Source organism: Opisthocomus hoazin, chromosome 6, assembly GCF_030867145.1.
Source record: "Opisthocomus hoazin isolate bOpiHoa1 chromosome 6, bOpiHoa1.hap1, whole genome shotgun sequence".
NCBI lineage: Eukaryota > Metazoa > Chordata > Aves > Opisthocomiformes > Opisthocomidae > Opisthocomus > Opisthocomus hoazin.
Window position 1 is genome coordinate 14,005,875 of NC_134419.1, and position 26,479 is coordinate 14,032,353.

General features: G+C 41.4%; 2 protein-coding genes across 10 annotated transcripts in view; one reads left to right on the top strand and one right to left on the bottom strand.

The window, feature by feature from the left end:
• The window catches only part of AK5 (adenylate kinase 5), a 101,148-nt gene extending 90,106 nt beyond the window's left edge, over positions 1-11,042 (top strand). The window contains exon 14 of the mRNA XM_075424751.1: positions 8,774-11,042. Coding sequence (XP_075280866.1) covers positions 8,774-8,884 — 111 coding nt within the window. The 3' untranslated portion in view covers positions 8,885-11,042. The remainder of the gene's footprint in view (positions 1-8,773) is intronic.
• A 1,632-nt stretch (positions 11,043-12,674) lies between these two features.
• The window catches only part of ZZZ3 (zinc finger ZZ-type containing 3), a 67,830-nt gene continuing 54,025 nt past the window's right edge, over positions 12,675-26,479 (bottom strand). For 7 of the 9 annotated variants that reach the window (XM_075424740.1, XM_075424744.1, XM_075424741.1 and 4 more), the window contains 4 exons: positions 23,108-23,260; positions 16,541-16,675; positions 13,806-13,906; positions 12,675-13,429 (listed from right to left, as the gene is read on the bottom strand). In XM_075424740.1, coding sequence (XP_075280855.1) covers positions 13,285-13,429; positions 13,806-13,906; positions 16,541-16,675; positions 23,108-23,260 — 534 coding nt within the window. In that variant the 3' untranslated portion in view covers positions 12,675-13,284. Of the gene's footprint in view, positions 13,430-13,805; positions 13,907-16,540; positions 16,676-17,431; positions 18,791-23,107; positions 23,261-26,479 lie in introns of those variants that run through there. The other 2 variants (XR_012764398.1, XR_012764397.1) reach the window with 2 other exon arrangements.

Consider the following 26,479-nt stretch of genomic DNA (forward strand, 5'->3'; position numbering starts at 1 on the left):
AGTGGCCACCTTCTGGAAAGTTATTCCTGCCCAGGCTTGTTTTTAAAACAGAAGCAGCTCTTCAGTGGATGGCCCGTGTGAGCTTTATGTCCCTTGAGATTCCAGCCATGCATTTTCTTAAGAATTCAGTGGAGTGCATGCTGAGATTTTAAGTGGAATATTAGAGTCTAAATCCCACTTAACTGCCGTGAAGATTCAGAATTAACCTTTTCTACCCAGCTTACTGCAATGTGTGACTAAGCACCACTAATAATTGTAGGTGAGATAGTGTTTAATTGTATAAGTAATCATGTCTTGTAGGGCTTAACTGTAGCACCCAGACTTATTTAACAAGAAAATAGGGTTGGTATATTGATATTATTTGATTTCTCCATTTTAAGTGTATTTAGGGCTGGTCAAAGTTTTCCACAGACTGGGAACAGCACATGGCAATGGTGCTACGTGTTTAACTTGTCTTATCCAGCCTGGAAGCCTTCTGTCCTGAAACAGACAGATTAAATACGCAAATGTAAAATTTAGTCCTGGGCATAAGGCCAGCAGAAGGTCTGGTGTGAGAATTAGATGTTGGATGAGCACTCGGTGGAGGAGGAGCTGATCTGTCATGCCATGTCAAGGTGCGCTTGAGACCACATTGTCAAATTAGCTTTCTTACGCTCTGCACTGGAAAGGGTGTTACAGCATGGATGGAAGGAGCCTGGTAAACACAGGAGAGACAGGAAGACCTGAAGTCTGACCTAGCTTGCTCTGCAGTCATTAGGAATTCTCTCTTTACTTTACTTGCACAGAAGGGACAAAGGTATATGGTTGTAACAGCATTCCCATTTTAATCAATGAGAATTTTATGACCTTCTCTAAACCTAGAGTTATTGTGCGTAGATGCATTTGTAAATAACTAACATGATATCCGGAAATGGAACATTTTTCTATTCCACCGACCTCTGAACAAGAACAGTGACCTGATGAAGCTGCCAAAAGATCAGGACTCCGTTTGAAATTTCCCTTTGACCAAGATTACCTGTCAGTATTTCTGCTCAGCAGTGGAACCATGACACATGCACAAGAGTGGAGAATTTGGGTGCAGATGAAACATCTGTGAACCTGACTGGAATAAATAATGGTGACCCTTCCAGCCACCCAGCTGAGATGAAGAACTGTGACGTAACTCACAGGGATCTATTTACAAGGGAACATGAACTGACTGAAGAATGAAGGGCAAAGACTGACAGTGTCCTCTGGCTCACTTTTCTGCTAAGGCATTACTTTTCTAAATTGTGTTCTGGAAGGTAAAGTAGTTGTAACAATAAGAAATTTTCCAATTAATTTTTAAGAAATAATGTTTTGGGGACATAATTTAATATTGCATAATTTCTTTCCTAGCCAGTTACAGAACACCCACCTGCTGCTAAGTACAGCAAGCGGGTGCTTTTTAACAAAGACCTCGTACTGGAAACGCAAGGACTGAAAGCACGACTCACAAAAACCGGTTGTGAGCTGCCTGATTCTGTGGGAATCAGATGTTTCAGATGAATGAAGTGAAACAAAATGCACTACGGTAGCTGTAGTAACCAGATAGATACTGTTGTTTTTAAATTTATTTCTGAGTGATTTCCAAGGCAGCTGGACAGAAAAGTGAGTCAGAAAATTAGTAGGCGGTGAGGTGATTTAGTGTGGCTAAATGTAAAAACCTTTGAATATATGGCCCTCTGTCAGCTGAGAAGAAAGGGAGAAAAAAACTTTATTGTTTTTCATATCTGACTCATGCTTTAAAGCTTTTTTTCAAGTGACAGTATGTAGGAGGGTAATAAGTAATGAAGAGCAATGCATTGGTAATCAAGCAAGACAAAACTGATCCCACCTAGCTAATGTAAGACACACAGTAGGTGACTTAAATACAAGTTCCCTGTTCAAAGTCGTCTGAGGAAAAGGGGCATGAGTAGAACAAAGAAGGTAGGCAGTCCAGAGCAGAGCATTTTCAAGGATGACCAAAACACTTCGCTATTTCAGATTACACGTTATGGAGGCTTAGCCTACAAAGTTCATTTGGACAAAATGCATCAGGTATAAAATGCACTTTTTTCTGTTTCTTTCTTTTTCTCTGTCTTTTTCTTTTTCCTTTTCTTTTTCATTATCTTTTTTTTTTTTCCTTTTTCTTTTCCTTTTTTTCACGGTATTGTTCTACTGTTTCTTTCTAAAATCAGTTGCAGTCACATGGTGGGTAAGCAGTAGTTATTAGATGTTTACCACAAACATTTTCCATAACTGTTATGAAAGAACAAGTGAGCATCCACCCTCTTACAGTCTTCCACTTCTGAGCCTTCTCATGCTGATCCCTGTTAGAAGCTTCTCTGGGGAGGGGCAAATGTGTGCTTTTCCCTTTCGAGAAGGGATAATGAATGGTAATAGTGATAGCAGGTATGTGATTTATTTCCGTTTTTCGAAAGGTTGTCAGAGAATCATTAACCCTGGTAGGTAAGTAGGTGAGGAACAAAGGAACAAGTGTTTCTACATCACCCCCACCCTTGGTGGCTTGTGACCTATTAGGTGAGACACCATTCTAGAAAGATACATCGGAAACATTAGCAGGGGATTACAGATAGAACACAATGGTAAATTCATGCCAAACGTGAACAGGTATCGGGGCAGCAGGTTTCCACTGGATTGCCAGACAGCTTGATCCACTGCTCTGAGAACCAGCTACCGCAATGTCTCAGAGAGTTTTTTAACACTCTTTTTAATGACAAAGATATAAATGCTAGCGACAACACAGCTGCACTTGACTGACTTTCAAGAAAAGCTTCTAGCTAGTGAGTTTATTCCAGTCTCAGTCTGTCTTTCTGAAAACGGTGGTCCTCAGCCATCCTCTCTACAGACAGATGGGTTCTTCTCAGTGGCACTATATGTTTAGGGTTCTAAATCCCAAAACATACAACAAAAGGAAGTTTGATGACAGAAAATTTAATTGGCTGATCTTAATGCCAAAAGGAGCAACGTTGTACTCTGACAATGGTTACTCCAGTCATGGTTCATATGACCTCATTACACTTCTCTGTATTTGAAGTTACCTACAACCTTAGTGGCATTTCAAAACTGGGAGGACTATGGAAAACTGTAACTGGATCTAGCTTTTATGAGAAGGCAGTAGCCTTGAATAACCTTGAAAACAGTCCTAATTTATGAAGTTTGTTACAATCTGGGAAAGAGAAATACACAGTTTGGTCTGCTGGAGCTGCAGAGAGTGTCATTGAATTACTGTGGTACTAGCTGTGAATTATTGTCACATTAAGTTAGTAAGTTAGTTTTGTTCCATGACATTAAGTTAGTTTTATGAATTGGACATTTGTTATTTAGGAGACCAGCATGGGAAGCACTGGGGCTTTCATTAGTCACATTCATCCATATTTTACTGTGCCTGCTAGGAAGGCAATGTTCCAAACAGTCATAAAAGGTGGCAACGTCCACACTCACAAACGTAATTCTTCATCACAGCTGCCCAGATCTAGACCTCAGTATCAGTCCCAGTTCTAGAAGAGGTCACCAAAAAGCCAATGGCAATCAGCTGTGCTGGCGACAGGCGGAGTGCAGCTGTCTCAAAGGGGAAAAAGAATTCTTGGCCACGAGCTGGTGGGGCTCATTGAGAAGGCTTTACACTAGGTTCGAAGGGGGAAGGGGACACCACCCAGCTCACTAGGGATGAGCCCAGGCTTGGCGTGTCAGGGTCAGGGGTGAGACTGACAGCCCAGCTCAAGTGTGTCTATACCAACACACGTAGCATGGGCAATAAACAGGAGGAGCTGGTAGCTATTATACAGCAGGACGGCTACGACTTGGTCGCCATCACAGAAACGTGGTGGGACAACTCGCATGACTGGCATGCTGTCATGGATGGCTACAGACTCTTTAGGAAAGACAGGCCAACAAGGCGAGGTGGTAGAGTTGCTCTATATGTGAAGAAGCAACTGGAATGCATTGAGCTTGGCCTGGGGCAGATGAGGAACGAGTTGAGAGCTTATGGATTAGAATTAAGGGATGGGCTCATAAGGGTGACATTACTGTGGGTGTGTACTACAGGCCACCTGACCAGGAGGAGGAAGTTGATGAGGCCTTCTACAGGCAGCTGCAAGCAGCCTCACAGTCACAGGCCCTGGTTCTCATGGGGGACTTCAACCACCCTGACATCAGCTGGGAAGACCATACAGCTAGGTAGGCGCAATCCAGGAGTTTCCTACAGAGCATCGATGACAACTTTCTGATGCAAGTGGTGGGTGGAGGAACCAACAAGGAAAGGCGCTCTGCTGGACCTTGTACTAACAAACAAGGAGGGACTGGTGGAGGATGTGAAGGTTGGAGGTAGACTTGGGTGCAGTGACCATGAAATGGTGGAGTTCAGGATCCTGCGTGGGGGAAGCAGGGCGATAAGTAGGATCAAATCCTTGGACCTCAGGAGGGCTAACTTTGGCCTCTTCAAGGAGCTACTGGGAGGAATCCCGTGGGCAAGGGCTCTCGAAGGCAGGGGGGTCCAAGAGTGCTGGTTGCTGTTTAAACATCACTTCCTTCACGCTCAGGAGTGGTGCATCCCCCTGAGAAAGAAATTTAGCAAAGGAGGCAGGAGACCTGCATGGTTGAACAAGGAGCTTCTAGTGGAGCTCAGGTGGAAGAGAAAGGTCCATGGAATGTGGAAAGAGGGGCAGGCCACTTGGGAAGAGTACAGGAATGTGGTCAGAGCGTGCAGGGATGCAACAAGGAAGGCCAAAGCCCACTTGGAATTGAAGCTGGCAAGGGATGTCAAAAACAACAAGAAGGGCTTCTTCAACTACATCAGCAGCAAAAGGAAGGCTAGGGACAATGTGGGTCCGCTGCTGAATGAGGCGGGTGTCCTGGTGACGGAGGATGCAGAGAAGGCAGAGCTACTGAATGCCTTCTTTGCTTCAGTCTCCAGTGTCAAGGCAGGCCCTCAGGAATCCCAGGCCCCGGAGGTAAGAGAAGAAGCCCACAGAGAGGATGACTTTCCCTTGGTCGAGGAGGACTGTGTGAGGGATTGCTTAAGTGATCTGGATGCCCACAAATCCATGGGCCCCGATGGAATGCACCCATGAGTGCTGAGGGAGCTGGCGGATGTCATTGCTGAGCCACTCTCCATCATCTTTGAGAGGTCCTGGAGGACAGGAGAGGTGCCCGAGGACTGGAGAAAGGCCAATGTCACTCCAATCTTCAAAAAGGGCAAGAAGGAGGACCCAGGGAACTACAGGCCGGTCAGCCTCACCTCCATCCTGGGAAAGGTGATGGAGCAGCTTATCCTGGAGGTCATCAACAAGCAAGTGGAGGAAAAGAAGGTTATCAGGAGTAGTCAGCATGGATTCACCAAGGGGAAATCATGCCTGACCAATCTGGTGGCTTTCTACAATGACATGACTGGCCGGGTAGATGAAGGGAGAGCCGTGGATGTTGTCTGCCTAGACTTCAGCAAGGCTTTCGACACTGTCCCCCATAACATCCTCCTAGGGAAGCTGAGGAAGTGTGGGCTGGATGAGTGGTCGGTGAAGTGGATAGAGAACTGGCTGAATGGCAGAACTCAGAGGGTTGTCATCAGCAGCGCTGAGTCTAGTTGGAGGCCGGTAACTAGTGGTGTCCCCCAGGGGTCAGTACTTGGCCCAGTCTTGTTCAACTTCTTCATCAATGACCTGGATGAAGAGTTAGAATGTACCCTCAGCAAGTTTGCTGATGACACCAAACTGGGAGGAGTGGTAGATACACCAGAAGGCTGTGCTGCCATTCAGTGTGACCTGGACAGGCTGGAAAGTTGGGCAGAGAGGAACCTGATGATGTTCAAGAAGGGCAAGTGCAGGGTCCTGCACCTGGGGAGGAACAACCCCATGCATCAGTACAGGCTTGGGACGGACCTGCTGGAGAGCAGCTCTGTGGAGAGGGACCTGGGTGTCCTGGTGGACGACAGGTTGACCATGAGCCAGCAGTGTGCCCTGGCTGCCAAGAAGGACAACAGGATCCTGGGATGCATTAGGAGGAGTGTGGCCAGCAGGTCGAGGGAGGTTCTCCTTCCCCTCTACACTGCCCTAGTGAGGCCTCATCTGGAGTACTCTGTCCAGTTCTGGGCTCCCCACTTCAAGAAAGATGAGGAACTACTGGGGGGAGTCCAGTGGAGGGCTACAAAGATCATTAGGGCACCGGAGCATCTCTCCTCTGAGGAAAGGCTGAGGGAGCTGGCCTTGTTCAGCCTGAAGAAGAGAAGGCTGCAAGGCGACCTAATAAATGCTTACAAATATGTGAAGGGTGGGTGTCAGGAGGATGGGGCCAGACTCTTTTCAGTGGTGCCCAGTGACAGGACAAGGGGCAATGGGCACAAACTGAGGCACAGGAAGTTCCGTCTGAACATGAGGAAGAACTTCTTCCCTCTGAGGGTGACGGAGCACTGGCCCAGGCTGCCCAGGGAGGTTCACAGAATGACAGAATCACAGAATGGTAGGGGTTGGAAGGGACCTCTGTGGGAGTCCCCTTCTCTGGAGATGTTCAAGACCCACCTGGACAAGGTCCTCTACAGCCTACTGTAGGTGACCCTGCTTTGGCAGGAGGGTTGGACTAGATGACCCACAGAGGTCCCTTCCAACCCCTACCATTCTGTGATTCTGCCATTCTGTGATAAGGTCAGATCTGTCATCCAGTGCAGATGTATTTACGGAACAAAGAGACAATAAAAATACGTATTAAGACAAGAGCTTTGAAATGGCTGTGGCCTTCACCCTGTGTGAAGTGTATTTCCTGTGGGATAGCCATATGGAAATAGGTGTCTCAGCAGCTGAGATGGGCGTTGCCAGTTTTATTCTCACTGGAGAAGGTAGGCATTGGGTCCAGAATGGTTCACCATTCCCATTTTCTTTTAGCTACTAGTCAGCAACCCCCTCCTAAACCCTTCTGAAAGACATGCAGCCCTTGTTTTAGAACTGACCCTTCTGTGCCACCACCTGCTGCTTTACAAACTGTTCCAGCCTGTGTGTACTTGAGCATTACCCAGAGCAGCAAAGTCAGCGAACACGAGCGTGACGGAGAGCATGGGAAGCAAGAGAGTCGTGCTTCTGGAAGCTTGCCAGGAGGGGAGAGTCGTTCAGCTCAGACTGTGAGATGCCCTTGCCGTGAGTGCAGGGGGACTGAACCCAGTCAGACACAGCTCCTTAAAGGTTGGCCAGGCTGGTTGCTTCCAGCAGTGGAACTGCTGGGGGTGGGGGGGAGAGAAGAGTGGCTGGGTGCGCCAGCCCTTCCGATGGGATGCACCAAGGCACCAAACTTTGCAGCATCCATGGATGCGAAACCAAGCTGCGGGGTGTGAACGCAGTCCCTTGCTGGATCTCTGCAAGGAGCAGCTGCTGACTCCCACACAAGAGTTAGCACCGAGGGACTTCAACGTACATTGAGTGCAGTCAGACTGTACAGGAGCTGTCTGCAAGCCAACACGGTATCTGAGAATTTCATGGCCTATTTCAAAAATGCATTTTTTAGAGTTTGAAATTCCTTTTACTCTCCTGCAGAAAAAAGAGGTGGCAGAAAGTTTGATGGTCAGGAATGTCTCCTTCAAACATTACAATTGTCTGGCATCCTAGTCAGCAACTTGGAGATGAAAATGCATCCCAGTTCAGAAAAACAGGCTTTAGCGAATTTTCAGGGGTCTGGTTAAATGTGCGCACACTCCGTGCATGCATGCATGAAAGACTAGGCATGGCGAAGCAGAGAGGAAGCTTGCTTTTGAGTAGAGTATCAAGGCTGTCGCCGGGCACTTGAGAGGAACTGAATAATCAGCAGGTGCAATCTGTGTGGTGCACGCAGCCAGCATGGAAGCTTCTCCTGTCGCGACTGTGAAGGCAAAAGACAGCTCTCCTTCCTCAAGTAATGGCCTGCATGGCACCCACTGCATGGGAAGAACGTGAAACACATCGCTCAGAAAAGCTTGGTGCTACCTTACATTTTCTAGGGAACACACAGATGGCTACAGACATCATTCCTCTTCACTAAAATGCAGGTCTCTCTTCCTCAGCATAGGAGAATAAATTGGTCTTGTTTTTGCTGAAGTCCAGTCATGAAAAACATACTTGAACAGCCTGGACAACCTCTGGCCAGAACAGAATCTTTGGGGAGTTGAAGAATTTCTTCAATGAAAGCGAGTTCTCGTACAACAAACCCAGTGCCGCTGTAAAATGTGCATTGCCCAAAGGTCGCCATAAAACCAGAACCAATTTGCCAGGCTTGCAAATATGAACGCACAGAAGCACACAACCCCGCTAAGTTACTGCGTTGGAGAGCGTTTAGGTCCCTCACAGCGTTATGTACTCTGACACTTCAGATGACAAGAAACAAATTAACAAGTCAGTCCTATTCATCTCATTAATGGTATGATATCAAAGTTATTCTATGAGGCTTCTTTTGAGGAGTACTGAATGTCAAAATAATTTCTAAAAATCTTTGGAAGCTGTTCTGTATATCGACAGTAATGTTACTGTAAAACGTGAGTACTCAGGAGAAAGAGCTTAAGCTCCCTCATGTGATGAACATACTTTGCTCCAGACGATGGAGCCCAACAGAATCTTCTCACATAAATCTGTGGAAACACAGTGAATAATGTGATTTATGGAAGCTGCTCCTCTATATTAGCGTGCTTATAACATGAAACAGAACAACTTTTATATTGGACCAATTTTTTGTGCCGATGTTTAGATTCTGAGATAATTCTTCGTAACTTACTCAAAACTGCTGGTTTTTGCCTGCTTCACAGGTCGATGCGGAAGGAACACAGGAGGACGTTTTTCTGGAAGTCTGCAAGACCATTGACTCTTTTCTGCACAAGGAAGAGGCAGCATTTTCTTTTTCACCAGAAACACAGTAATGGCGTGTCCACAGCCTTGCCTCGCACGCACTGGACAGTCACGGTTCAAAAGCTGTTCAGAGCAACAGTCCTTGCTCGAGAGGCACCCAGAACTCGTGCATGCGGTGTGTTATTGTAGATGAAATCTTTTTTCTCTGTTCTGACAATGCACTCAATAGAAAGCGGTCTGTGCGCTAACTCTGCCCTAAGAACTGCGTATTGTTTCGTTGGTCGTTTGCTCGTCACGGGTTACAAGCAGCACGGTGACCAGCAGCTCTGGTTTGTATTTCACAGTCTCACAAGTTTGACCGGAGGTCAGACAGTGCCCGGCCAGCAGCAAGCTCTTCAACCACATCGTTCACCGCTTAGCGTATTAGCTTTAAGATTACTGCACACAAGGTTCCCCTTGGTTATCATTTTCTTTTAATTAACAGTGTTCATTATTGTGGTATCACTTAGCTTGTTCTTGGGTTTTAGAGACTAAAATCTGCTCTCTGTCCCATGCAGCTGTTAAGACAGCTGGAATTTGTCAAGCTAGAGGCTAAAATAAACTTTACACACTTCCCCAGAACACTGTTACAAGAAGCAGAAAAATTAACTGAAGACGTGGCTGAGTATTGTGAAGTCTGTGGATCCGTTATCGTGGAGCAGACACCATTTTTGAGGCAGCCATGCCTTTCGCGGGGAGTTGTAGGATATTATAAATGACGACTTCCCAGTTTTGTGAGCCGAGGTGAAAACAATGGTTGTATTGTAGAGTTAAATGTGCAGTCCAGTAATTATCCATATTAACAGCAGTTTTACGGTATTAAAGTCTACACAGAAAAGTGACTATGAGCCAGAATGTATGAAGATGTCTTTAAATCATACTTTGGAAGTATTACAAATGCAAAATTCAGATCATCTGTTGTCTTGTGCTGACAGGGACAAAACTTTGGGGGGAGGGCCAAATGGAAAGCGTCAGGGATTATTTTATTCATATTGCTTGCATCTCTAGTAAGCCATTTGTCTGTAATATCTGCAAAATGTCTGTAAAAATCATATCGTATTTCTGTTAGGTTAACCAAAATATTGTGGAGTTTCTTTGGTGTTCTGATAGCTAAGTAAAAGCTTGTTTGACATTCCTGTAAAGTAACTGAATCCTCTTACTGGAACTACTGGATGAATTCACAGCTGAAGTGGGTTGCATGATTGCTCTTACTGTCAAAGTTGTACTTTATGCAGCAGATTTGTATTTTTAAAGTTACCTTTCTCGTAATGAAGATATAATACAAATAAAACATGTACAAAAATGAGGAGTAATGATTTCTGTTACAGTATAGGTGGGTTTAATCCTTTTTAAAGCACAGTACATGACTCGAAAATATAGCTCAAATCAGCATGCTTACAGAGTATGTTCCCTTCTCCATTCCGGGCAAATTCTTCCGTTTTCTTTTTCTTCCTTGGCATTTACCCTGTAACTGCTAAATCAACTATTTTTTAAGGGACTGTTTTAGGTACGTTCTTATCCTCCATATCCTGGATGTTCCTTCTGTCCTGGGTCCTCTGACAGCCTACATTTTACCTCTGACGCTCTAGGAAGTGCTGCTCCAGCTCCAGACCCGCGCCAGAAGTGAGCAGCAACGCCTGCAGTACAGCAGCTCGAGGGCGAGACTCTCAGAGGGCGTCAGCTAGAGAAGGCAGGTTTCTCTACACCGAGCCTTGAAGCACCAGCAGCTGCCTCGTGTCGTGTTTTTCCAAAAAAAAAAAAAAAAAAAAAAAAAAATTCTGGAGTTACCATGAAGTTGCAAATTCATCTGGGTAGGTTTTCTGGAGTATTTTTTATTACTTCTAATTACAGTAGAAGTTAAAAAGTGTGAAGTGTCATACTTGTGTGGGATGGGAACAAAGGCAACAATCAGTGGCTAATTATTTTTTTTTTTTAAATAAAATTACAAAAATTATTTAACATACAGTTGCAGTTTAATTTTTCTTTCTGCTTTTTCTGGTCTTTTCTGTGGAACAAAACAAAAAAGTTCCCATGCTTGATGGGGTGTATGTGCATCATATCTATTTGCATATGTTCATAATATATGCAAGAGGAATAGTTGTATATGCATGCATATGGAAATATAAATATTTATACATATTCAATAAAAAGAGGACTTATCCAAGACACTTCTTTCTTGGGTGATTCAGACTTGAAATTCTCCTGCTTCCAATCTCATTCCTATGATACCACGGCTTTCTGTTCTTCCCAGGTGATCCCAAACTGACGACTGAATATTTGCACTTCATCATATTTTCACAATTATACTTTTGTTATTTCTTCCAGCACTTTTTTCAGAATATCAACAGGAAACAAAGCTTACCACAGATTCTCTCCCTGATAATCTACCTTCACCAACTCTAGCTTCCTACAAACAGCATGAATGATGTGGAAAGCACATTTTTTATTGTATTAGAGAGCCTTGCAGAGCTGGCTAGGTTTTTTTCCAATTAAACATTAAAATACATCATGTCAATTTTTGTGTTGTATTTTTTAAGGTTTATTAAATTTATCTAAGTGTACTAGATAGGCGAGATGTTTATGGATGGTACTTGCTCAGTGTTCTAGTAACTGTACTGTATTACCTTCTTAATAGATTAAATGCTTAAAATTATTTTTTCTGAAGCAAAACATAACTACACCTAAATTTATTGCAAAACTTAATACTGATCAGTTTATAATTAAAATTAGGTGCAGCCAGCCAATTATCCTTCTTATTGCCATCTTTTAAAGTCAAATTAGTTTCATTTCTAGCTAATGACTTCAAGTATTCAAGTTTCAAAGCAACTGGAAGTCCATTACAGTTATAAAATGATCAAGTGTTTCTGAATCACAAGCTATACATTTCAATAGAAAATATATTAACTAAATTATGTCACAATAATTACAAAGCTTCTCAGACAACGGTATACAGTGTACCAGGGCTAGCAAAATCTGAATTTTCTGCAAACTGAGAAAGAACAGTCTGTGAGTAAGATCTGAGAAGACTGAAACGCTAATCCTGCCAAAGGCGACGTGCAGTGCAGCGGGCGCAGAGCACCACCAGCTCCCACTGAAATTAACAGCAGAGGACGGCGCTGGGCATCTTGCAGGTCTGCATAGGGAATATTTGTTTGACGTATGAAAATGTCCTTCTAATGTTTTCCATCCTGATTAAAAAGTCGGAACTACACAGAAAGGAAGTCACAGCAAGCATTCTATATATAAACAGACTGTATCCACATAGTTTATTTCTCACAGTTCTCCTGACAATTGAACATTATTTAAGAACATACTGTATACACAGATAAGAAGAAACATACAAAAATGTTTTAAATGATGCACAACAAAATCCAGCAGTATAAAAGAATGCATGTGAACCCTTGCTCACTGCTCAGGCTAAATTTAATCACTGTTTAAATAGTAATAAAAATACAATCTTTCATGGATCTTGTGCAGACTACAAAAGAGGAAAAATTATTACCATATATATGATTTATATTAGGCAGTTTTCTTTGATGAGTTGCACTAACAACTCCAAATACAGAGGCAGAAGGCTGTGTATTTTATTTTAAAGGAGTTAATGTTGAGTATTAGAGACTTTACAGAGTTACTACCACTGGCACTTTTCACCATATTTTGTACACATCACATGATCATCTTATATAACATTACATTTAAAAAATATATCTGAGTGACAATTTTATAACATTCACACACCATGAGCTGGTTAAGGAAGCAATGCCACAGTTGCCCCCTGTAGTGCTTCACTGTTGGTAAATAGAGTTCATCGTGGTTTTAAAAAAAAAAAAAAATTAAAAAAAAATTGAAAGTCAATGTGATTAAGCAGCTCCAATTTAATAAAGGCCTGTAACCAATCATCGCTGAGACAGTGAGTATTTTTTAGAGTACATCCTAGAAGCAAACACTGTCATTGGTTAAAACCTTGCCTAAAGAAGTCAGTTACTGTGCTGAAAACTATTTCACAACAAAACTGCAAGCTACTAAACTGTTTTAATATAAATACTTCATCTCCTCTGGATCTCATTATAACCAAGTTCTTCAAAGCCTTTGGAATTTACTCTATCTTTAATGTGTGCTCTCATTTCTGGCTCACCCTTTTGTACGTTTTTCTTTCGTGTTTAGATTCACCACCTAACAATGACTAATGTGGTGAAAGGAAAGTCTCCCAGTGAAACCTTCTGCACACTAGGAATGTTCAGCTGCTGTTCAGTGATCTAGAACCATGACAGCTCGAAGCTGTAGTTTGACAAGTACACCCAGGAAGCTGTCATGCTGTGAGCGACATTTCAGGGAAAGCAGTCTTTCCAAAATGTGCACAGAATTAACAATGGTGCCATTGTTATTTTCCAAAGATGATAGTAAGCCCAAGATGGTAGATCTGCTTCCCATGTCATCTATTTGCTGGAAAGTAGTTTGGGTCAAGATAATTGTAACTGGTGCCCTGGGACATGCAGTAGTCTCTGTCTAAAAATGTCTCTGCTCTGTAAATAGGTTCTAACTGATGATCTTCCTTATGAATCTCTGTTTCATGCAGACTGCAAGGGAAAGAAAAAGATAACAGTTTAAAAGTCAAATATTTTCCTTATCTTTAACTTTCAGAAACAGTGATGATATTAACAGATTCATACCAAATTTGATACAAACAATTAATTCATAAAGTGTAATTTCCCCCACTATTTAACAGTACCAAACCTATCTGTGCACTCTTATCAAGAAAAAAAAAATATATCTCTGCAGAACATGCTTACAAAATGTATCTCCCACAAATATATGCTAAAGTATCTTCCACTTCACCCAACACAGGAGATGTGTCTTATGCTGGAGCAAAGATTTCCAACATACACAGCAATTAAGCCACACAGAGCTATCCAAGCTAATTACAAATAGCAAGTAGAAGCATGTGCTGCTCACCAGTCAGAACAAGAATCACAGAAATCCAAGGACATTTCTTGAGGGCAGTCTTGGCAGTGCCACCGAACACCCTGGATAGGTTCAATTCCGCAGTTATCACACTGTGAAGCAGATGGAAGAGCATTAAGAAAACAGCAAAATTAATCACATTAGTAACAGTATACACCAACACAAAAGAGCACCCATGCACTAGCCCACACAGCTCAATTCTTCTCATCATGGATCATAATGTATTCATGGATAAAGAAGTCCTCATTCCCTAGGAGAGGCCCTCCAGAGCCCTGAGGATTGACCAATCTTTCTGTTGCTTTGGTTCACACTCCTTGCATGCTCCATGTTGACATGATCCTCCTGCTCTACAAAAGCAGACCTAGTCCTGCCTGCAGCCACTGCTTAAGCTCCCACAGCTGAAGAACTACCGCGACACAATACGTAAACATGATGTTTCCACAGCTGAAATCCAACCATATAAAATGTCTAAATACAGATCCACTTTCCATGGCAGAAGAAAGCAGTAAGACTAGACCAGTAGAGCCTGTTGGAAGGCTGTTGATGGGCTGCAGATCATGACATGACAGGTCAGACTGATGAACTTTCAAACTCAAGAAATAAAATAACGTATTATAGGTGGGCTGGAACTAAAAGCCAGGTGGCTGGGAAGCAAATGGGACAACATGTTTAGGGAAGGGAAGAGAAGTCTAACACTGAGCAAGAAGACAAGGACTAATCCCCCAACAGGAATCGGGGACAACACAACAGCAGCTAAGTGCAAGAACAGTGTGGCACAAAGAGAAAGAAACAAAGTACAAACTTAACATCATGACTGGATGAAAAATTCATGATGGTAGAGAAGAGGGGCAGAAATGCAAAAATACTTGACAAAAAAAGGAACCTGGAAAATGGGACTTGGAGCCAAGGAGAACCTTTCAAAAATCTGAACTATGAAGAGTGCTGCAGAGACAGGACTGAAAAGGAGAAAGAAATGTGGGGAACAAGCCCGTGCTCTCATAGCTCAGCCTCCTCCAGAACATGAAGTTTTCTCACAGCATCTGTGAAATGCACTTGCACAGCAGCTGGTTCCTTGCTACACCTAATCCACTCAGAGTTACAAACACCCTACAAACAGATTTGTCACAGCTGTATCCCTTCCTTCCACCGATGGCTTTCAGAGTTTGAGGGCTGATAATGGGGAGGGACTAAGCACACTCAGAGCTGTTCTCTGAAAATATTAAGTTCAGTATAATGCTAAATACTTTAAAAAAAAAAATAAAAAACAAAAACTGGTTCCAGTTATCTCAATCTGAGAACCAAGTTAGCGGAAACCCTTGACCTTAATTTCTGTGCTCCAGCTTCCCTCTCTGCTGTGAAACAGAAATAATACCATGCCTTTCATTTCTTAAGGAAAAAAGAAATATATGTGCAAAGTGCTCTGATATTATAGCAATGAAAGCCATAAAAAGCCCACAAAGGATTCAGTAATTCAATATTCAAAGTAGAGTTTGAATAATGTGTAGTAAGTGAGGTTGAAGGCCATGTAGAACTAAAAGTGTTCTAAATGGTTGCCCATCAGGTGAGCTCCATCCAGCCCATGCACTGAGGAAGCAGCACTCCTGAGGGAAAATAGTATATAATCATGTAATTTCATAGCTTACTATAATGATAATAAAACTCAGATTGCAAAGAAACTTCCAAACTTCGAGTGTTTGACACTGCATAATGCCAATTTACTTTTCAGAGTAATTTTATGTAGAAAACGCAACTAGTTTGTTACCTAGAAGTCTGATCTGCCTGATCAAAGTTTTGATTTTGGGGGGAAGAAAACACTAATGTAAACAAACACAAACCAAAACCAAACCAAAAAACCTAACACACCATGTTAACTTTGAAAAAAAAGGACAAAAATAAAAAGCGCCTTCGAGTTTAAACAACATGATTAAGTCTGTCTGTGTCAACTAACAAGGCTGTATTGATTTTCCAGTCATTTTGAACTGAACTTTAAACTGAGTATCGTTGCATTCTTATGTGAATGGGTATTAGAAAATAAATCTAGCTGCACAACACCAAACAAGGTGAAGAAACTGTTCCAACATAGCAACCAACTACACAGAAAATTCCTTGCAAACTAGAAAATATATTTAGAGCATGCCCTTTCTTTCATGTTACCTATTAGTTGTTGATACCAGAACAAGTAAGTTTAATTTAATGTTTATTTTCTTAATTTCATGCAACTATTGTTTCATGTCCTTGCTTCACCTTCTATGAGTTATTACTTAATAGGATTAGAAAGTTGCTAAAAACGAAAAAATTATTGATCTATTACTATTCTCACTCAAAATCTTTGTCCCTTTTTTGGCCTCAAGTGGAGGCAAAATGATCCCAAATTCATAATCAGAAATTATAATCAATGAATCATAGTCTAAGCAGAGAGTAGTGTCAAATGGAATTCTGTAATTATTTAACATGGTTCTAGAGCTGTACTTTCATAATACAAATGAGAAAAAGACAATATGCTTTTTAATTTTCATACAATATCAGCATTCAGTGAAACCTGAGCTACCAGAAAGAGTGACATACTTGGGTTGTTTTACTAAAGAAGATGAGGGAAAGCAGACACAGTGAACAAAAACTAAGGAACCAAACTTGCTATATTAAACAAAGCCTTTTTAGGAAATCCAAACCATGTTATCTTTGAACTACTGTCCACTGGGTAACAGGTAAACATCTCTTAAACTCACCTTGAATCCCACATGTTGCACAAATCCACTTTCTGCATGCATCTGCTGGAGTTTCTGTTTCTTCAATTTTTTAAACTCTAACAGTTCTTTGTATTCAGGTAACTCTCGATATGTTATTGGAATACTCTCTTCATCCTGTTGATGGTTAAAAAAAATGAGAAACATGCTTTACTTTAGGAATATAATAACTAGTAAGACGTATGTTCCATAAATCACTATATATGATTAATAATCTTTGAGAAAATGCTGGCAATATATTCTAAGTAAGAAACACAGTAGGAAATTATTTTTAAAAACATAGCACAAAACAACACATACAGCTAACTTACGTTTCATTTTGTAGTATTTATACTTTGTTATTTGCATTAAACCAAAAAGCATTATCCTAAAAACATATTTCTTCTGGTGAAGAGCTTATCTGTAGTATAAAGAAGAGAGCAGTGCCTAACTTCAGTTTCTCGGTTTTTTTTCTCATCTTAGATGCCTAACTGCAATTTGCATACAATCCACTTGTCCATACATTGTGGGAAAAAATAGCAGGTGCAGTAGAAAACTTAGCTTTTGTTTAAGACAAAGTTAGTTTATTTTAAATACTCAGCAACAGACATCATACTTGAGAACTGAAATTTCAAGTCAGTTTTATCAAGTTAATTCATCTTTCTCTAGTATTCTGTGGAATGGTATGGAATAATACTATTCTGAGGATAGTTAGGATCACTGCTCTGAAGTACTTTCAAAGCTGTGAAAATATTAAAAACAAATGACAACCAAAAACTTTTTACAATTTTAAGAATTTTTACACAAACTCAGATTTTTAGAAGACAGTACCAAGTTTCATTATATGTATTTTTTATTTGAAGACAGTCGATGTTAACAGTATTAACTTCTCACCTTTACCTGCAGGAATAAAAAGTGATGAGAAGCATCATTCCATGGCTGGAAGAGTAGAAATTTCAGAGTTATCCAACTCCTTCATCCCTTTACTTCATGCTGTCTCTTATTAGCTTAAGAAAACAGACTTATATTTTTCCTAAATTACGAGAAAGTTTCTCTCCCTACATGCTGGTGCATATAAATTTGCCAGAGATGTTCAACAAACGGTTCTCTCTTTTTAAAGAAACACACCATTTCTGGTTTTTCCCATCCAATTTTCTTCAACAAAGGTTGAGGACCTCTATGTTATGAGAAGACAGAAGCTCTCATTCTAATTCAGATGCCTGTTCAAGACGGCTATTCAGTTGTACCAGCCGTACTTCGCAGATGTCAGCTGTTTTCATAGATGACAAGTCTTTTGTGATGTAGGGCACTTTTCAGATCCTATACTGATAGGAACCTTCAGTGATGTAAAACAATTACAAGATAGTAGTCAAAATTCTTCTAATGTAGCCTACACACTTAAATGCAACCTTTTTTTAATGAATCTGTATTATTTACTAAGTTTATTAAAGGAAGTGAGGCAAAGAGGCTTCCTCTCCAGCGCTGAATTTCTAAAGGCCTTATCAATTGTTTAATTTTAATTATGAACCTATATAAGGGACTAGACTGCAAACATTCAGAAAAATCAAGGTTAAATGACGTGATTAAATTGTGTGGTGATAAGCTACATTCTCTTAATATAAAGCAGGGATTCACCTTCCATGCAAACCTCCAAAGTTTTTCTGACAAAAACTACTTGGCACAAAATAACTGTATGTTGAATAAACTCCGCTACAGTAGCTCCCTGTGTGGACGCTTCACTCTGGAATAGTAAGTAGTAGTATTCTAGAATAATCACTCACAAAATGAAGTACTCATAACTGAAAAGTAAATTCACTCTGTGAGGAATAGAGGGTCTTCACCTGGGAATAGCTCATTTATACTGAAACACTTCTTCAGGAACGGTTATGCCAGTCAAGCTGACTGGTAATATCCAAGCAAAATCTTCTGTCTTTACAAGGGAACAGTGCCTGGTACTTCCATTGTAAAGAACTCAAAGAAAACTCTTCCTATAATTTTCTTGCTACACTGAATCTCTTCTTCATTGTGCTGATGCAAAATATTTCTCCAAGACAGTGACTGTCACTCAGAGATCTGACTTTTAACATTAAAACAGAATCCTGTACATTCATTTTGCATATAGTTCATGATCTCTTTTTTCTACCAAATTGCTTCTATTTTGCACTGATAATGGGGATCTTTTTGATAACTGAGCTCACCTGTGTCTTTCTACATTACTGCAAGCCAGAAATATATCCATCTGGAAATGCTGCACTAGTGAAGAAAGAAAATATTAAGCCAAATTTATATTTTTAAAAAAAAAGGAGGAGGGGGGCACAAGTCCACCATTATCACTGCAAAAGAAAAAGAAAGTAAAACAGCAACTTCTATCCAAATTAAAACAAATCCCAGTTGATTTATGGTGCCTTTATTTATTAGAGTTAGGACACCATGGCAAAGCCAAAACAATTTAGGAAAATATTCAAAACAGTTAGAAAGTATGTATTTAAAAACAATACAGAACAAAAAAAATGTTTGCTCAAAACCAGTTCCACTAAGATAAATAACAGTTATCTGCATCTCTTCTACTATGCGTTTTTCTTTCCGAGCGCTTTAAGCTTCTTATTGGAATACGCAAAGTTATCAGGAATTGTCTGCAGATGAACCAAAAGACCATTAGAGAGAGAATATAGAAGATGATTGAAGATGAGATTTAAGAATGAGTAACAGAAGAGCAAATTTAATAATTTAAGGAAGATTATGCAGTCCATGTAACAAAGTCAGTACAGAAAATGAATGGACTTATACTGTGTGGCCTTAATACTTCTGTTATGCAACAAGCTTTTCACACACAAGATGTCACTAGGCTCACAATAAACAAAAACCAAACAAAATGTAACAAGACAGGTTCTTCAGTCTAAGCACAGTAAAGCCACAGTGAACCACACCAGCTGTGAATCTTGCCCAGCATCCTAGCCGTAGGATATAGTCCCTCTATATGGAAGTACGAAGACTTTAGTCTTGTGGAGATGAGCTGGGAGCTTCTGAGGTAGTAGGAGCCAACAAGGAAGCTTCGGTGAAACACCCCAAGGGAAACAAGGGGTGTTCCTCTATGAAGATGACGCAGATGAAGTGCCTCTCCATGAATGCACGCAGCATGGGAAACAAACAGGAAGAGCTGGAAGCTACCACGCTACTAGAAAGCTATGACCCGATTGCCGTTACTGAAACTTGGTGGGATGCATCCCATGACTGGAGCGTGGCTATTGATGGCTACAGGCTGTTCAGAAGGGACAGGCGGGGAAAGAGGGGTGGAGGCGTCGTTGCCCTCTACATCAAGAAACCAACACAGTGTGAAGAGCTGTCCCTGAAGAATAGTGACGAACGGGTCAAAAGCCTATGGGTAAGAATCAGAGACAGAGGCAACGAAGGGAACCTGGTCATGGGTGTCTACTACAAGCCACCTGATGAAGCGGAGCCTACTGACGAAGCCTTCTTCCTCCAGCTCCAGGAGGCTTCGCGCTCACAGTCTCTCATCCTGCTGGGGGACTTCAACCACCCTGACATCTGCTGGAAAAGTAGCACGGCGAGCTGTAGGCAATCCAGGAGATTCCTAGAACGCATTATGGATAACTTTTTAAGCCAGGTAATTGACACCCCTACCTGAGGGGATGCCATACTGGACCTGATGCTCATCAATGCAAGTGAGTTCATCAGTGACATCAAGACTGGAAGCAGCCTGGGCTGCAATGATCATGCATTGGTGGAGTTCACAGTCCTGAGGGATATGGGAAAGACGAGGAGTATAGTCAGGAACCTACATTTTAGGAAAGCCAACTTCCAGCTCTTCAAGGAGTTAGTCAGTAGGACCCCCTGAGAAATGGTCCTCAGGGACAGAGGGGCAGAACAGAGCTGGCAGATCTTTAAGGATGCTTTCCATGGAGTACAGGAGCTCTCAGTCCCCAGGTGTAAGAAGTCAGGCAAGGAAGGGAAGAGACCAGCATGGCTGAGTTGAGACCTGCTGGTCAAACTGAAGGGCAAGAGGGAACTGCACAGGCAGTGGAACCAGGGACAGGTATCTTGGGAAGAGTATAGGGATGCTGCCCAGTTGTGTAGGGATGAGGTCAGGAGGGCCAAGGCACAGCTGGAGCTGAACTTGGTAAGGAATGCTAAGAATAACAAGAAGGGCTTCTACAGCTATGTCAACGAGAAAAGGAAGGTTACAGAAAGCATACCCCCTTGATGACCAAGAACGGCAACCTCGTATCAACAAACAAGGAGAAGGCTGAGGTAACTCAACAACTTTTTTGCCTCAGTCTTCACTGGCAACCCCTCTCCTCACCCCTCCCCAGCTGATGGACTGCCAGATGGGGACCAGAGGGGCAAAGCCTCTCCCACTGTAAGGGAAGACCAGGTTCGGGAACACCTGAGGAACCTGAACGTACATAAGTCTATGGAACCTGACGAGATGCATCCCAGAGTCCTGAGGGAACTGGCTGATGCCATTGCCAAGCCACTCTTCATGGTATTTGAAAGGTCATGGCAGTCAGGCAAAGTCCCTGGTGATTGGAAGAAGGCAAACATTGTGCCCATTTTTAAAAAGGGTAGGAAGGAGCACCCTGGGAACTACCGACCTGTCATCCTCACCTCTGTGCCTGGGAAGATCATGGAACAGATCCTCCTAGAAGCTACGCGAAGGCATATGGAGGACAGGGAGATGATTCAAGACAGCCAACATGGCTTCACCAAGGGCAAGAGGTATGGATGTGACCTATCTGGACTTCTGTAAAGCCTTCGACACAGTCCCTTCACAACATCCTTCTCTCTAAATTGGAGAAATACGGATTTGATGTGTGGACTGCTCGGTGGCTAAGGAATTAGTTGGAAGGTCACAGCCAGAGGGTAGTGGTCAATAGCTCGATGTCCAAATGGACACCGGTGACAAGTGGTGTCCCTCAGGGGTCTGTACTGGAACCGGTGTTGTTTAACATTTTCATCAATGACTTCGCGAGATTGAGTGCACCCTCAGCAAGTCTGCAGATGACACCAAGCTGAGTGGTACGGTTGAGACACCAGAAGGACGGGATGCCATCCAGAGGGACCTGGACAAGCTCAAGAAATGGGCCTGTGTGAACCTCATGTGATTCAACAAGGCCAAGTGCAAAGTTCTGCACCTGGGTCGGGGCAACCCCCGCTATCAATACAGGCTGGGGGGTGAAGGGATTGCGAGCAGACCTGCTGAGAAGGACTTGGAGGTACTTGCAGATGAAAAGCTGGACATGAGCCACCAATGTGCGCTTGCAGCCCAGAACACCAACCATATCCTGGGCTACATCAAGAGACGCGTGGCAAGCAGGTCGAGGGAGGTGATTCTGCCCCTCTACTCTGCTCTGGTGAGACCCCACCTAGAGTCCTGCATCCAGCTCTGGAGCCCCCAGCACAAGAAGGACATGGAACTGTTGGAGAGGGTCCAGAGGAGGGCCACAAAGATCCAAAGATCATCTGAGGGCTGGAACACTTCTCCTAGGAGGAAAAGCTGAGAGAGCTGAGGCTGTTCAGCCTGGAGAAGAGGAGGCTGCGGGGAGACCTTATTGCAGCCTGCCAGTACCTGAAGAGGGCCTATAGGAAAGATGGGGAAAATATTTTCAGGGCTTGTTGCGATAGGACAAGGAGCAATGGCTTTAAACTAGGGGAGTGTAGATTTAGACTAGATATAAAGAAGAAATTTTTTTCTGTAAAGGTGGTGAAACACTGGAACAGATTGCCCAGAGAAGCAGTGGAGGCCCCAGCCCTGGAAACATTGAAGGCCAGGTTGGACAGGGCTCTGAGCAACCTGGTCTAGTTGAAGATGTCCCTGCTCACTGCAGGGCGGTTGGGCTAGATGACCTCTAAAGGTCCCTTCCAACCCAAAGCATTCTATGATTCTAAGTGGGAAAGATGTATCTCTAAATTCTTCTAGTATTGTTGCATGTGATAAATTAGGAAAGTGGAACACTACATGACGTAATAATAAATTGGGTTAGGATGCCTACTAGAATTTGTCTCTAAAAAAATATACATCTGCTTGTTGATTGACAACTCAGTCTGCTAGTTTACACTTTGAAGTGGATTTAAAAAAAAAAATCCATAATTAATTCAGCCAGTGAAGGAAGAAAAAAAAAGCAATGATGCCAACAGCATTCAAATTTTACCAGGGCTCTATGTAACTTGTCTAATACAACATGTCTTCAACCAGAATCATAACTATATAGTTTATACGATTTTTAAACTGTTTATATGATTTTTAAACTGATCTCATGTCAGATCACTTTCTGAAAACACGCAACTAAAACTTTTTAGAGCTGTTTCAGGACAAAACTGTTCATTACTTCTTTTAAGTACTTCCTTTTTAATTTCGTCTATATTTTCTGCAGTTGGAGGCCTTTATATTAATGCTGTATTTATAATTCAAAATGGCTCATGAATCTTACCACAATTTAATACTTACTTCATGATATTTTATGGCAAAGATGGTTAATCCTCATATTATTCATTAAACAAGGTTAAAATGACAGTAAGCAAGACCTTCTCTTACTGATTTAAATAACATACCGATACTTCCTCTTCCGCTGCAGTATCCATATGGCTGTGAAAACTGGATCTGTCATCATCTTCATCCATATAAACTGGAGGTTCATGAGATGTCATGAAAGTTGAAGGTTTGAAAAGATGTTTATTTAAAGGATGCTGCCGTCTACTCGATGACTACAGTGAAAAAATGACATATTTTTACAAACACTCCTTGGTTATTATTTAAGTAATCCTCACCGATCAGACCTTGCCAGAAAATAGCTCTTTTGCACTAAACAGTCTATCATCATTCCAATTATTTTTAATTTAATCTCTATATCAGAGCCTCATACAGCTGGAGTTTTTCTCCCCCGTAACAAGAGAAATCAGAGAACAATGCAACACTTCTTTGGTAAGAACCCAGTAAGAAAGAACCTTTACCATAAAACCCCTACCATCTAAATAAACGAGACTGACAACAATAGAAAAACAGAAAATAAAGCTGTTACCATTTGAAGACTAAGAAACATAGTGCAAAGATATTAAAAGACTTCCAAGGGTCGTGAATGGTGTCAGTGTGAGACTAAATAAAGAAGTAATTCTGCACAGGTCCAGGACCCAAAAGACCAGCCCATGCCTGATGCTTATCATCAACTTCTTGTATTAATCTGTGCCTTAGAAAATCTAGGTCTAGGCTAATTGTCCAGATTTCTGTCCTAGTCCAAGGAGTGAAAAGGCAATTCATTCCACCATAAAAGAGCTTTCTAAGAGTTAGGAAGAATTGCTCTCTGAAGGTTCTTTTTCGTTGCCACTGACTGGAAAAAGAACCTAAAAAATGTTAGATGAGATAAATTACTCCATTAGTGCATATCTAAAACCTTTCAACTTTAATGCTGTCTGAAAGTGTAGAATGCATGGCAGTTTTAAAATAGATTACCTAAAGGCACTCAGCCCCTATTACTTAATCCCCATGGAAGAATATTAAATATCAAAAAAGAAGAATTTAGGGTGTAAGAAACCGACTCAACTTTTTACTTAACTACTTTCCAGACCAGCATTTTGACATCTTAAATGTCAAATCCTACATTCCTCAATTTAAGGAAAACAGTGTGAATAAAAAAGCAGAAGTATGAAAAAGGTTTATTTTAATAATCACAGAAGAAATAATTGTCTTCCACTGTGTCATACAGATAAAGTATAAGAAATATTTACAATAGTTAATACCTTCTCTTTTATGCAAGACTTTTTATCCCAAAGGTTCCTATATCAGTCACAAACCTGTAATGCTATAATACAACCCTTTATCTCTAAATAGGGATTCAACCTCTAAAGAGGGATCTAGCATTATCTTACAGTTGTGCACAGTTTAAAAAGTAAAGGCAAAGATCGCAAAAATTATCTTAGATGGAATGTAGCTATGCAGACAGAAGTATAACAAGGAATTGAGACTAGCTCCATTCACTCTTAAGGAAAGAGATGAGGTCTGTAGTCACGGCTGGAAACTAGTACCTCAGATCTGCAGAAGAACTACAATGCACAAAATAAAAATGAACATTTTGTTCTAAGACTGATGTACTATCCATTGTGTTGAATTTTTCCACCTTCTGCCTTATGATCATTGATTTCCTGTGTTTTGCTGCTTTTCTGGTTTCCTTTAAGATTTCAACCTCCCCAAAATACTTCCATTTAATAAGGTTAGACAGTATTTCAGCTTGAGCTGACATAACAATTTAAATTTTCTGTTAATAGAAAACAGATCGGCATTCAATACTAGATCTGGAAATCAAGAAAGGAAAACTGTGTCTACGCTCAGTAGCAGCACTGTTATGCATACAGTTATGACCTAGGAATTTAACTGAGGCTTTGAATTCTCTTTTTAACGCAATTCTACTTCTGGTGAAGAAAGAACTAGAACACTACATAAAAGCAGACAGTTAAAAAAACATTTTTCCTGTGGGAAACATGTCTTCTAGATTAAGCTTAAAAGCAGGTGCACTAATGATATTATATAAGCATTAAATTGAAAATGATAAGCCATAATTGAAGAACTGACTACTAGAGTCCTAAATCTCTGATTCAGTTTTATTTTCACCAATAGTAGATAACAGTTATACAGGAAAATAAACTGATGCATCCTGTTTAATTTCCTGTATCACTTATCAGAAGAGACATTATGTCATCTGAGGAGATATACACAGGAACTTCAACAAGATATTCAAGAACTGAATACGCTTCTCACCTCCCAGTAACCATTTAAAAACACATCCTCGGCAATCCCCATGGAGAAATGCAAGTACCTTCTTGTGAAGCATTCCTTTTGACACAATTATTTACACTAAATATATCTATGTATTTTATTCTCCCATAGATATGTGCTTTAAGTATCCACATCCATTTTTCATCCTTCTATTATTGGCAATAAAGTGGTTTTCAGCATAACCTCATACTCACTATCAAAATAAGCACAAGCACGACCCAGGCTTCCAATACCCCTTGTATTTGCTTTCTGCCACGTTATCTCCACTGGAGACTCGGGAATAACTGCAGCCTGGTACAGTGCTGTCAATCTGTGCTCTAAGTAGACAGCTATACTAGCAGACTGAGAGCTGAATTCCCCCACATAGGCTATTTGTTTGATTTTTTCATCTGCTGTATTTCTTATGTGGCATACAAATACACAATGGAGATGCTACCTTAATACAAACCCCGGCACAATGACCTTACTCTCATGACTTGGGAATAAGGATATAAATCATACTGTGAAAACAGACGTAAGTATTAGATTTGTTCTACATATAAGCTGAAGAAAAGCCTGTAGGATGGTAGCATTACCATTGTAGTATAAGAATGTTAAGAATTTTACAAAAAAAATGTCACTCTTGGTTATGCTGTGTTTGTATGCACATCAGTGGGGTTAAGGAACTTTATGGGTCACCGTTCAAATTAGTGAAAAATGTGACTAGAATGTCACATATGTACTGATTAAGTTTTCCCATTTTTTACCAAATACAGGGATCTGCTGCCTGGCAACATTGCTCACATTCTGTAGTAACAGTCTTTCCAAATAAAACCAAGAGGAAAGAAGAAAAGACATGTGACTAAGATAATTTAAAACGGTAAGGTGACACAAAGAACTCAAAGGATTATAATTTTCAAAACTAAATTTTCAACCCCTTTTCAAATTAGCCTCACAGTATGGTAAACTGTACAAGTAATTCAGAGTTCTAACAGATGAATCGCACCACAGTATTTAAGGTACCAGTGTTTCCAGCTGTTTTTTTAGTTCTTCTGCCAGAAAGCGCTTTTCCAATAGACAAGGCAGCGGACAGAGTCATGCCTGCACCCTCCCTGCCTCTGTTTGTAGAGCAGAAGGGTAGATTAAAATCCTGGGGAAAGTAAAATGGCAATACCATA